We start from the raw sequence: 12,810 nt of genomic DNA, 5'->3' as shown, positions 1-12,810 counted from the left end.
TTGGCAGCTCACAAGCAATGGAAATATTTTAGACCCTGCAGCTACAAACACAGCAGATATTATTGATGGCGTCAATATTATTGTTGTTGATGATGATGATATAGCAACAGCAGTTACTTAAGTTAATAAAACAGTCAAGAAGGCTAGTTTGAGGTAACATGATGAACAGTCGTCAGACAGTATGCAGATAGTGAAATAAGACTGCTAGAAAGAGCAGAAAAGTTGTTGTTAGTATCACACTTAGACAATGAATTGATATTATTTAGTTCCAGTATGACAGACATAGAGGAATTATGGGCAAAGTTTAAACAGACTATAAATTTTGCCCTGGAGAAGTAAGCACTTAGTAAGTGGATTAAAGAAGATAAATACCCATCGTGGTTTAACAACTAAATTCAGAAAATGTTGAGGAAGCAAACACTGTTGCATTCTCAGTTCAAAAGAGAGCAAGCAAATAATGACTGACATAGAAGCGGAGATTCATGCATCTGTGAAAAAAACTATCCATGAAGCATAAAACTCTCATTGTCATACCTTAGCAAAAGACCTAGCTGAGAATCCGAGAAAATTCTGGTCCAGTGTAAAGTCACTAAGGGGGTCTAAGGTTACCAATCTGTAACTCACTGACCAGTCTCATGTGGTAGTATAAGCTAGCAAAAGAAAAGCAGAAATTTTTAAACTTTGTGTTTAAGAATTGTTCACCCAGGAGAATCGTACAAACATACCATTGTTTGACCATCTCAAAGACTTCCGTGTGGACTACATAATAATAGTCATCCCTGGCATAGAGAAACGAGTGAAAGAGTGGAAACAAATATGTCACAAGGCCCAGATGGAATCCCAATTCAGTTTTACAAAGAATTCTATGGCACTGGTTCTTTACATAGCTTGCATTTATTTATTAATCTCTCACCCATCTTGCATTTATTGTGAATCGCTCACCCAGTGGAAACTCCCAAGCAACTGGAAAAAAGCGCAGGTAACTCCTGAATACCAGAATGATAAAAGAATGGACCCGCAAAATTACAGACCAATATTATCAGTTTGCAGCAGAATTCTTTATCACATTCTGACTTCGAAAATAAGAGATTTGTTAGACAGTGAAAAGCTTCTGTCCACGAATCAGCACTGTTTTAGAGTGCAACACTCATGCAAAACTCAATTTGTCCTTTTTTTTCACATTATATACTGCAAACTATGGATGTGGGGCAAAATTCTAGATTCTGAAAAGCACTACAGACTGGTAATGAAGATATGAGCATATGGTATACGTTCTCAGATATGAATGGCTTGAAGACTTCTAAGTAATAAAAACCAGTACACTGTCCTCGAAGGTGAGGTTTCATCAAAGACAAGGGTATCATTTGGAGTGCCCCAGGGAAGTACGTACATACGCACGCACACGCACAAAGCATCATCAATAAACAATCACAGATTGCTGCCCACCCTGTCCGACAGATAGTTTTTATACATATAAAAATGAATGGCAGCTAGCTCAATATGCAGAAAAATGTACATTAATGTGGATGTCTAGGAAAAACAAATTCGTAATGTTCAAATAGAGCATTGGTAATGCGCTGCTTGACACAGTCAGGTTATTTACAAATCTGAATGTAACACTGCAACGAGAAATGAAATGGAATGAGCAAATGAGGACCGTGGTAGGAAAGGCAACTGGGAGAATTTTGGGAAGTTTGGTTCACCTGCAAAGGAGACTGCATATACGATGCTAGTGTTACCTATTCTTGAGTACTCTCAGGTGTTTGGGATCTGCATCAGATTGGATGGCAAAAAAGCATCAAAGTAATTCAGAATCAGGCTGATAGATTTGTTACCGATAAGTTCAAACAACATGCAAGCGTTATAGAGATGCTTTGGGAACTCAAATAGGAATCCCTAGAGGAAAGGTGATGTTCTTTTCGAGGAACAATATTGAGAAAATTTAAGAGAACCGACATTTGAAGCTGACTTTCTGAACAACCCTACTGCCACCAACATATATTTCACGTAAGGACCACGAAGATAAGAGAAATGAGGGCTCATGTTGAGACACACTGGCAGTCTATCCCTTGCTTTATTTGTGAGTGGAGCAGGAAAGGAAATGACAAACAGTGATACAGAATACCCTCTACCACGCACTGTACGGTGCCTTGCAGAGTGTGTATGAAGATGTAGTGTAGCCCAAGATATATGTTCTTCATTGCAGTAACCTGCTTTTATGTTTTATTCCCCAAAAAGTCTGATGATGTATTTAAATACTAACCTAAAAAAAATTACAGCTATCTTTATATAAGAAACATAGGAAATTATGAATGAATATTCTGATTGGGTACCAACAAACAAACTCGTAAATTTTCGTGTTCACTTATCATCATTCATTGAGCTAACAGTTACCAACAGCAGTATGTAAAAGAAAAACAGTGCTATACCGTAACTGCATTTTTACTGATATTTCTCTTTGAACTGATGGTAAGTCGTTTACGTCTACATATTTTGGTGATGGCTAAATTAAGAAATAAGTGTTTGGAAAAAAATATAGATTTTTCCCCTTCTGTACTTATGCAAAATATTTTCTTACATTGGATGTCAATTGTCAATCTTTGCATAAATTATTGTTTAATTGCAAATCATCAATGTTTTTCTAAACATATTGTCTCTCTTTATCCAACAGAAACATCCAAACATTACCTTTTCTTTGTTATCTAATGAGTAAAAACGACACTGATAGATGACTGTAAAATATGAAATTTGAGACAATGTCAGAAATGATAGGATGTTATATACTATTGGAATTATTGATGAACAACCGAATCAACAGGTAACACTTAAAGAATAAATATACAGAAAATTATCTTTTAAGGATAAATTAAACTTAAGAGGCATCAAACAAAATTAATATACATGTTTATCACTCTAGCAAACAAGACAATCAAAGTTAAATATGAGAGCAAACAATATAACTAGCACTTTCTTGGTAAACAAGTGAGACAGTGCAATCATAATGATAAAGTTAATGGAGACAAAGAGACTGTGGTAACATGAATGCTAAGGAATGGAATAGGCATCGTACCTCCTTAGCCAAGATGTCGCAGGGTTGCCACAAGTTTCCCCAAGTAAAATTCCGTGATATTTCCATGATTTCCTGACAAGTTTTAGCATTTTTGCCTGACAAATTTTGAGATTGACATTGACAAAAAAAAAATATAGGGACTTTTGTATCTCTAAACATGTGAGCAAAAATGTTAAGTACTCACATCAACATCTATTGTAATGAACTGTTTTCAGATGGAGAAAGCAAGCCAAGTGGTATGTGTGTTTCATTAAGACTACTGATGTTATTTTATATCAATAAAACAAAACACATTTGGTAACAAAAATGCGCATTTCCTTGGAGTTGCAAGACAGATTTAAAATATCTTCACTGATTTCAGAAATAACCTCATAAAAAATTCGGCCTTTAGAAAGAAGCATATAAGGTAGGAATGAGTTGCCTAACCAACACTATAGACGACCACCAATAACATGTCGGTTCTATTACATTCGTTATTGTCAGTTATTACCCACTGTGTTATGTCTATTACTTTAGAGGTAGTGTGCGTCCGCCTGCTTAGCTAAGTGGTAACGTGCTTGCCTACCTCGCAGCGTGCCCGAGTTCGATTCCCAGCCAGAGTGGAGATTTTCTCCACTCATGGACATGGTGTTGTGTTACCTCGTCATCATTTCATGATCACAGACTCACAGGTTGCCCAATGTGGCATCACCTGAATGAAGAGTTGCAACCCAGCGGCCAAACGTACTTTCTAAGAGCCAAAATGTACTACAATAAATCAAATGTCTGTAAAACGCTGCACTGTACAATGTGCTTGCAGTGAGACAGTTGCAGTTCCTGAAATTCGTCGGCAGGCCCGATCTCTATGAGATACCTGCAGAAATGGCCTGCAGTTTTCACCCGTCTTGGAAGTCCACTCATGAGGCCAGCTATTTATGTGTCATGGACACCATATTGATGCAAGCAAATTGCAGTGATCAATCCATGCAACAGATAACTTGTGTGAATACCCTGAGAATTAATACTAATGTGGATAGGTAACAACTCAACATGAAGATGTTCACTGAGCCAAACAGGCACATAGAAGAGACAATCATACTCTCACAACTAAATTTTCGGCCATAGCCTTGTCAGAAAACGCGAGCACAAACACTTTCACATAATCACTCAGACTCAACTCATGCACACACAACCGCCGCCTCTGTCTGCTGTGTCAACAGTCCCTGAGAATCAGATCCAAACAAACCACTCCTCACGCCTCCCCGCCTCTTGCTGGCAGCTGCTAGGCCAGTGGCAAGAAGTGGTGGTAGCACTGGCTGCAAGGTGAGGGGAATGGTAGGATGGGGAGAAGCAGTAAGAATGAGGGAGTAGGGAAGCAGTGCATGTACTCAGCTGCGGCCAGCCAGCGACAATGCATGATATCTCAGTAAACAAACCATTGCATCTACTGAGTTTTCCAGTGTTCTTTTAAAATTTCTCTGATATTTCACTGATTTCCCCAACACGTTTGAAATTGCCTGATTTCCAGAACTTGTGGCAGCCCTGTATTGGATATCATCACAAGAAAAACGCAAAGCTACAGTACATTAAGAATCTTCTTAGGAGGATACACGCATTCCTAAAAGACTGTTACAAAAGAGTAGATGAAAATCATCTGATATATGAAAAAAAGTCCTGAAAAGACAAGATTACAATACTATCAATGAAAATGAGAATGTCGGGGGAAAGTGAAACTAACAAATATATTACAGAGATGGATAACTGATGCCTAATATTTGGTTTAACAAACATGAACTGCAACAGTTTTATATATAAGGAAGGACAGAGAATTTGTGGAGAGCTACAAACCCCACAGTGTTTTTTGATGCCTTGCAATGATTTGTATTAAAAATTTTGCAAACCTTTTGCAATATGCAATCATCCTGACTAAGAAATTAACAGTGCAGGTTTCAGAAATTGGTGCCAACATGAAAGGAGGTTATGAAATACACGAGTTATTATTTCAACAGTAATTACAGATTCTGTGAAAGATTTTGACCAAATATCTGCCAAAAGCTCATAAACAATCAAATCTATGTAAAAAAAAAAAAAAAAAAAAAAAAAAAAAAAAACACTCTGTAACAGTTGTTTCAATTAGACAACAATATAGGTGTGGGAAGGCCAGGAATGATTAATAAATTAAATAAGGTTACACCATTTTACCAGATATACTGTAAGAGCCCTTCCTTAATTAGATTACCTGTAGACAGGAAAATTAAAATATAAAAATGAGCTAGATAAGGTGACTATTTAGCCAAACATTTTTTTTTTTATTTGCTTAGGGCACAGGTATATTTTCTTCTCCAAAAAAAAAAAAAAAACATTTCAGAAACTCAATAGAACAATTAGTTATAATAAAGAAACACACTGTATGATCAGCAAGCTGAAAATGATACTGTTTAATGACTTGTACTTAGAGCAAATGAAAATGACTAGCAGAGGGGCACAAAATTAATATGAGGATACAAAAAAGATTTGCAGTTCATATGGGAGTTATAGAATTGTATGCTCAAATACACTTTTTCTAATGCAACTGAAATAATATGGGTCAACGGACAAGTCCAATTCCACCCGCCAGTTTTGACACGCGACATAAGGCTGTTGTGGTGTGTGACGTCACGACAGCGCAGAGTTTAGTTTGTGAGAGTGGCGTGTTTGTAGGTGTCGTTTTGAGCGCGCGTTTTAGGTGACGTTTTTGGTTTAGTCTGTACGTGTGGTGTGTTTATAGGTGGCGTATTGTTGCGGTCGGCGGTTCTCTTTGGTGGTGTGTTTACGGGTAGCGTGTTATGTGGCGTATGGAGTTCATTTGTGTAGTAGCATTGCACGTGTGCGGTATTGGTGGTGACTGTGCTTTCAGCAGAATATTATTCAGTGAGTTAACGATTTTGGTTTTGTTATGTAGACATTATTGTAGTTTTTTTTCTGTTTGTCGTGTGTGAATTTCGGTAAATTGCTTTGTTTATGACTTTGGTAGGTATGGATATGACTGACAAGCTCAAAAGTTTTAGGTTGTCAGCAATGATGGGGGGACAGTGCGTTGTCTCTAATAAAATTTCTTCAACTATTCAGCCTGTTGGCTGAAGTCGTGAAGTGTCCAGTGTGTCGTGAAGAAATGAGGATTACTCAAGTTCCGGCATCTTGGACCAGGGAGATGTCTTAAGGATAACAGGTCAAGGGAAGTGTTCAATTCCAATTTTGATTTTCAACGTGCTGTTTTTTTGTGGTAGGATTAAGTGTGGTGGTGGTGGTGAAAGTTTTGAGATTTATAGTGTGGTATTGGTTGTTTCTGTTGACCTATATAGGTCAAGGGAAGTGACCGGTTCCAGTGAATTTTGTGTGGTGGAATTTGGGAAGGTTGTGGGGTCTTGTTATTTTAGTGTTTTTTTGTCATTTGGTGTAGTGGCGTGTGTTTATATTTAGTTTGTCCCCACCCAAAAACCCCCAATTTCCCCTGCTTGTCTCATTAGTTTAATTACATTTTTGGAGGAATATCTGTTTGGTGGTTTTTCAATATATTTTGGTGTTTGTTGTCATGTTTACATGATGACGTCATAGGAGCGGTATGGGAGTTATTGTGAATGGTCGTTTCTGCCATATCGGTGACGTCATTGGTCAAAGCAGAGGGGTGGAATCTGATACTTCTGTTATCCCAATAAGATATACAATCAATGTGGACTTGCAGATATACCCTGTGGTTGTGAAATATCTAAGCCAATGTGATGTGTGATACAATTCCAAAAACAACACCCATTACTGCATAATGGCAGAAGCACTTCTAACTGATAATAGTGAAGAAGTTCCACGCTAATTATCCGTATTAAATTGAGATACAAGCAAACATCTACATTAGAATTGGTGCTGAAATGCCAATGACAGTGGTTGCTGTAATCTCTAGCTGCAAAAACATTGTGCTATGAAAGATTCAGATTGACACCATAGGTGTAAATGCTTTTGAGTGGGAATCAGTGTGCCTTCTTTTGGATGATAGAGGTGTGAGCATAAGAGTTACCACTGCATCTTCTACAATGGATTACGCATCTGATGTCCACATGAACATCAGAAACAAAGCTACAAAATTATGGGATGCAATCTGGGTTTTGCTTGGTGCCAGCCTTTAACATCAATAGTCATCAACCCCGGAGTCTGACCTAGCTGCTCGCTACTTTTCATATTAGCCACGTTTTCATTACATTTATAGTAACATAGGCCTTCAGCGAAGTCATAACATTTCCCTCAATTCTATGATTAATATCTCACAGTACATCTTCCTCCATGTGTGCCTTCTGATAACAGAAAACTAAATTTTGTATTTTCATAAGTATTGTATCAGATGCACATCTGCTCCACAAAGTTTGCTGCTGAGGGGGTTAGTAGTGGCTGCCAACTACATCATCAGCCAGTGTCATTACTTTTGACTGCTGGTAGCTTTCCATCCACTCTTTAAAATCTAACTCTAACACTTATTTACAGCTGCCAATTAAACAGCTCGCATATATTTGTTGTTCTCTCCATCTTATGCAGTCTTAACTTTAATCAGTAAATGATTCATATGCACAAAATCCAAGGTTTCACATTAGCAACCTTTGCCAATTAAAGAAAGTAATGTTTCATATTCCATTACATTGACAATGCCTAAAACAATATTTCTTTTTCCACTGCTAACAAACTTTATACAGTAATTGAAGATATGCATCACATGTCTTTTTTTAGTCTTTTGCATTGATATAACCACCTATTACTAAATAATAAACCAAACTTAATAAAGTTAAAAATCTGGGAACAGAAACTTAATCAACAATTATTACACTTACCCCATTTCCTTCATGACAGAAGTGTCCCCACAATCACAAGCACCTCCTGCTTGACTACGAAACATATTGAAGTCGTGTCCCACATGGTTCCCCTTTTGGAAGCACTCAGCACAAAGTGACATACAAGGAGAAATGCCACATGTGCGACAGCGATATGCCACAAAGTTGGCAGTCCACACTAATCCGCATGTTGTTGCATTGTCATACCTACGAACTGGAAGATGTTCCAACATAAATTTTAATACATATGACTACATGCTTAACTACTTAAAAAAAAAGTTACATACAAAGGGGGTAGCCTATCACTGGTTTGGGACAAAAATCATCTCTTCCATAAAGGCATGCAAGAACCCATAAATGTGTGAAACCAGATAATTTGCTAATTGTTGCTAACTTTCTAGAAGTGAGGTAGAAGTTAAAAACACAACTAACACAGGGCAGGTTACAGTGTGAAACTGACCACATCTCATCAAAATCTTGATTGGAAGATGATAATTTGTAGCAAGTTGTCAACGCCAATAACTGAATAAATTAAAGCTTGTAGTAATAGATTGTTCTGTAGTGTAGTCCAAAGCCCTATTTAATTCATTAATTAATGCACTTTTCATTATAAATGATGAAAACTGCAAAGTAAATTCAGAAAAAGTGTATTACAATTACAAAAACGTCTGAGGAGCATTTTGCTGCTTATTAAGTACATAAATTAAGAAAAATGCAAAGTGGGGCACCATGTGATTCATTTCATTTATTTATCTGCTGACACATTATATGTGGTGGTTATTAAAGGCTCAATGAGGTCACCAATTTAACTGAACAACTGAACAACGTACATTTCTGTGGAGCTTTAAAATTACAAAATCTGAATACCTATACTTAGAAATATTACCAGTCAAGTTCATAAACAAAACATCATCTGGACACATTCTATATCAATATAGGAAATTAATCAGATGTATGTAAAACAGACTTAGGCCTAATATTAAATATATGATATTAGCACTACTCAAGAAAAAGTCATCTAATCACCCACAGAGTCGCACATTTTACAGAGGCCCTACGACACAACTCTCTCAATTTCTCAATCTTATGAACAACTACACTTTTTCTGGCCAACCACAAACTAGGCTGCAAGTTCTCACAAAGAAGGAAACTTGCCTCACACGCAACAATTTCACGAAATACACTGTATTTGCTACTTATATATGCGAGAAGGAAAATCGTGGTTATTAAATAATTATATAAAAGAATTACACCGATTGAACTTTTGGTGACTTGAATGCGTCAGCGAGTTTAAAGCAATATATCTAACGTAACAAATAGTGCATAGGGTAAGTGATTAGTTGTAATCAACAAGAAATAATGTTATGATGTGCCAAAATCATATTACATAACGAACAGACGACAACTTCCATCAAACAGATACAGATGTATAATTTTTTTTCATTCGGTATTTCTGATTAATAATACTCTAAACTTAACACTTCTTTGAACACATCAAATTGCAAATAAAGTTTTATTTCTTTTTATTTTCATCTCGGTACACACGTCTGCGCAAAAGATGATTAAATGTAAGCAATTATCCTGGCAGCTTTCACTAAAGTGAAATTATTTTCACAATTTTATTAATCAGCTATTACCCAAAAGCTAGTTTTACGCGCATACTTCGTGAATAAGTGTGTGATGCATAGTACGTTCTCTCAGCTGATATGTAAACACACGTCATGTCAAGTACATTTTCATCCAGAACGAGACAGCATTTTTACGACAAAACCGGGTTTTCTTTATTAAGCATGTAAGCACAGTTAATAGTCATTTAGTACACTGGCAGGGCTTACCTATACTTGCGAATTCATCAGGCGTCTTTCCTCCAGCCATCAACCACTTGATCCAGTCTATAGTCTCCCATTCTTCTATGGGTTTTCCAGGATTTAATATTATATCCAATAGTTCACTCAGATGCTGCGGAGATGAAGAATTCGAACAATCTGCATGGACGTACGCTGCTGCACCTCGTTTACCCTTTTTCATTAACACATGGGCAGCATTACTATTGGATGCCATTCTTGAACTAATCGTAAAACTTCTTTCGCCAAACAAGTAATTCCATTAACGCCCAACCCATACGACTTATTGTAGTGGAACGATCTGTCAAAGCGACGTATAGGCAATGATACACCATGAAAATATATTGGGAATAAAAGAAACAGACTAAACGGTCGATGGCATCAGCAACAAATTAAGCCTTGACATCAGTAGACTAAGCAATTTTGAAGGTTAAGCCGCGACGATCAATTCGATATAAGGTCAAAAAAATATTTGTTGTGAACGATAGAGCATTATGGGATGGATGATAAAAACAGATTCTTAAAAATATTGCACCATTTCCCATCAACAATCCTAACTATCAAGGACAAATGAACTTCAATCATACTAGATGGCAGTACGTACGATACGGACAAGACAAATGAAAGTCAACTGTCTACAGCTGCGAAAGCGCCCTCTAAATTCCAATCAAAACAGAAACAAGTCACAGACTATAGTGTCTGTGATTCGTGGCAACCCAAAGATATCAACTCAAAACGTTTCCCTAGTTAGACAAAACAACAAAAGTAGTATCTTTGGCGTATAGACAACAGTTCAGTAGAAAGTGCGAAGTACGGCCTTTTTTGTTGTTCTGCGAGCACGACTGGTTAAGTCGATTATCACAGCTAAACTACCCGGCATGAACCGATATGAGAACAATCTGATTAAGTTGGTTATTGGAGAACCCACAGTTAACTAGAGCTCGAACATTATCATGACGTATCTTTCACGTACACGCAGCCTCTTCATAAGAACATTAGCCTAAAGTAAAGAATAAGGCACTTACTGCACTGTAGAAGTGAAATTTTTAGAAAATCAACAACCGCTTGTTAAGTAATTCGGAAATATTGTGGGCATGTAGTTGCTTCTGGACTACTTTGTTAGAAAATACCACAGACCTACCTGTCATATTTACCTTTGTGGCTAATTATAGTGGTATCGGCGCTTTAGTGTAGCATGCATTCTCATTAAGTCCAAAACGACGTATCTGTACTGTCATTAATGAATGTGTATTCTTTGACTGGCTTGTGACTCATTCAATTTGACCTGAATTTTTTTTTTATTTTTAAATAATATACTGTATGCCTATAAGTTAGATGCTGTGGAACATGTCATCATAAAAATATTCATGAACCACAAACAAATATACGCAATATAGAAGAATTTCTCGATACATAAAAGAGTTGTATTACAGTCTCATGTCACTACTCGCATTTTATACGTGACACACAATACTGATTTACTCGTGCATGTTGCCAAAAGCTGTCACGCGGAACTGATGTCTTGTCTTATTACATTCCCCGTTAGCCTGTTACATTGAACGATATGGTAGATGGTTGGCTAAAAAAAATGAGAGTTATTAATATTTTGACATAAAATTTCACATTCGGATGCGTTATAGTGTACTACTACAGCCTACTCACTCAAACTGCATTTTGTTATTCCCAATACGTTTCTAAAAAAGACTGCAACTGATTTTTTTCAGATGAATGTTAGCTTCACGCCATCTGCACCCATACTCTGCAAACAGCTGCAAAGTGCATGGGAGAGGTTTTCAGTTGTATCACACGTTAGGATTTCTTCCAATTCCATTTACATATGGAGCGTTGCAAGACCGACAGCTGAAATTCTTGTGCGCATGTTGTAGTTGGTCTAATCTTGACTTCGTGCTTCCTACGAGAGAGATAGCTAGCGGCTGTAGCAATTCTTAATTTTCTTGAGTAATACTGGTTCTCGCAACTTTAGTAAATAGGGTTTTGGAAGATAACTATACCTGTCTTCAAGTATCTGCTAGTTCGCGTTATCCAGCATTACCATGACACACTCCCATGGGTCAGGCAGACCTCTGACAATAATTCCTGATGCCCTTCTTTAAATATTTCAATATCCCCCGTAGTCCTATTTTTACGGGTCCAACATACTTGAGAAACATACTAGAGTGGGTTGGACGAGAGTTTTGCACACAATCTCTTTTGTAGATTGACTGGGTCTTCCCAATGAACCGAGGTTTGCCACCTGTTTTACCTGTGATGTAACCTATGTGATTATTCCATTTTATGTTCCCACACATTTTTCACCCACGTATTGTTTTGAGTTCGTTATCGTCATAGGATACCAATTTTTCTGAATATTTAAAGCAAGCTGCCAATTTTGCAACAGTTTGGAGTCCTGTAAAATCTGATTGAATATTTTTGCAGCTTTTTCCAGATAGTACCTCATTGTAGATAACTGCATCGACAACAAAAATGTTTGCAGTAACTATTAATGTTGTCTGCCCTGTATTAATATACAACTTGAACAGTAACCGTCCCAATCAGTGGCGGCTGCTTTGTAAGAGCGCATTAGCGCGTGAATAACCAAGCTTTCGATGCCTTGCGGATTTGTTGGTTCTTTTCCTTTGAATGCTGTTAAACGTAACATAGATGCTTGCAATTTGAAAGATAGGGACTTAAATCTCTGGTGCTACTGCTCCTCTTTGACTACGAGAAACTTGGCAACAGGGTTGCGAGCACACCTTTAAGTTATGCACATTTTAAAGAGCTTTTGCGCATGCGCAGCTCGTGTGACATAATTGCCTTACAGCTAAATACCAACGGATTTGGTAAACAACGGTTACAATTCACGATATGGTCAGCTAGCCTTTGCCACTCAACTAGAAATTTCCGTCAGTGCCACTAGGTGGAAGCACACTGCGGCAGACTTTTATACCTGTTCGCTCGGCTCGATAAACGAGTACTTCCTGATCGACAGGTGTCACGTGTAGAGAATTTGGGAGACATTCTTGGAATAGTCTTCTTCGCAACAGCCTGTTGGTGTAGTGGAGGACAG

At 37.5% G+C, this 12,810-nt stretch overlaps 1 protein-coding gene across 2 annotated transcripts in view; it reads right to left on the bottom strand.

The window, feature by feature from the left end:
• LOC124605511 (E3 ubiquitin-protein ligase Ubr3) overlaps positions 1 to 10,327 on the bottom strand; it is a 297,916-nt gene extending 287,589 nt beyond the window's left edge. The window contains exons 1-2 of one of the 2 annotated variants that reach the window (XM_047137248.1): positions 9,735 to 10,327; positions 7,900 to 8,113 (exon numbers count right to left, since the gene is read on the bottom strand). In XM_047137248.1, the coding sequence (XP_046993204.1) occupies positions 7,900 to 8,113; positions 9,735 to 9,960 (440 nt within the window). In that variant the 5' untranslated portion in view covers positions 9,961 to 10,327. The remainder of the gene's footprint in view (positions 1 to 7,899; positions 8,114 to 9,734) is intronic. The other variant, XM_047137249.1, reaches the window with a different exon arrangement.
• Positions 10,328 to 12,810: the final 2,483 nt, after the last annotated feature.

Source organism: Schistocerca americana, chromosome 3 (assembly GCF_021461395.2).
Source record: "Schistocerca americana isolate TAMUIC-IGC-003095 chromosome 3, iqSchAmer2.1, whole genome shotgun sequence".
Classification (NCBI taxonomy): Eukaryota; Metazoa; Arthropoda; class Insecta; order Orthoptera; family Acrididae; genus Schistocerca; species Schistocerca americana.
The sequence above is the reverse complement of the archived record's forward strand: the minus strand, read 5'-3'. Positions and strand labels throughout refer to the sequence as shown.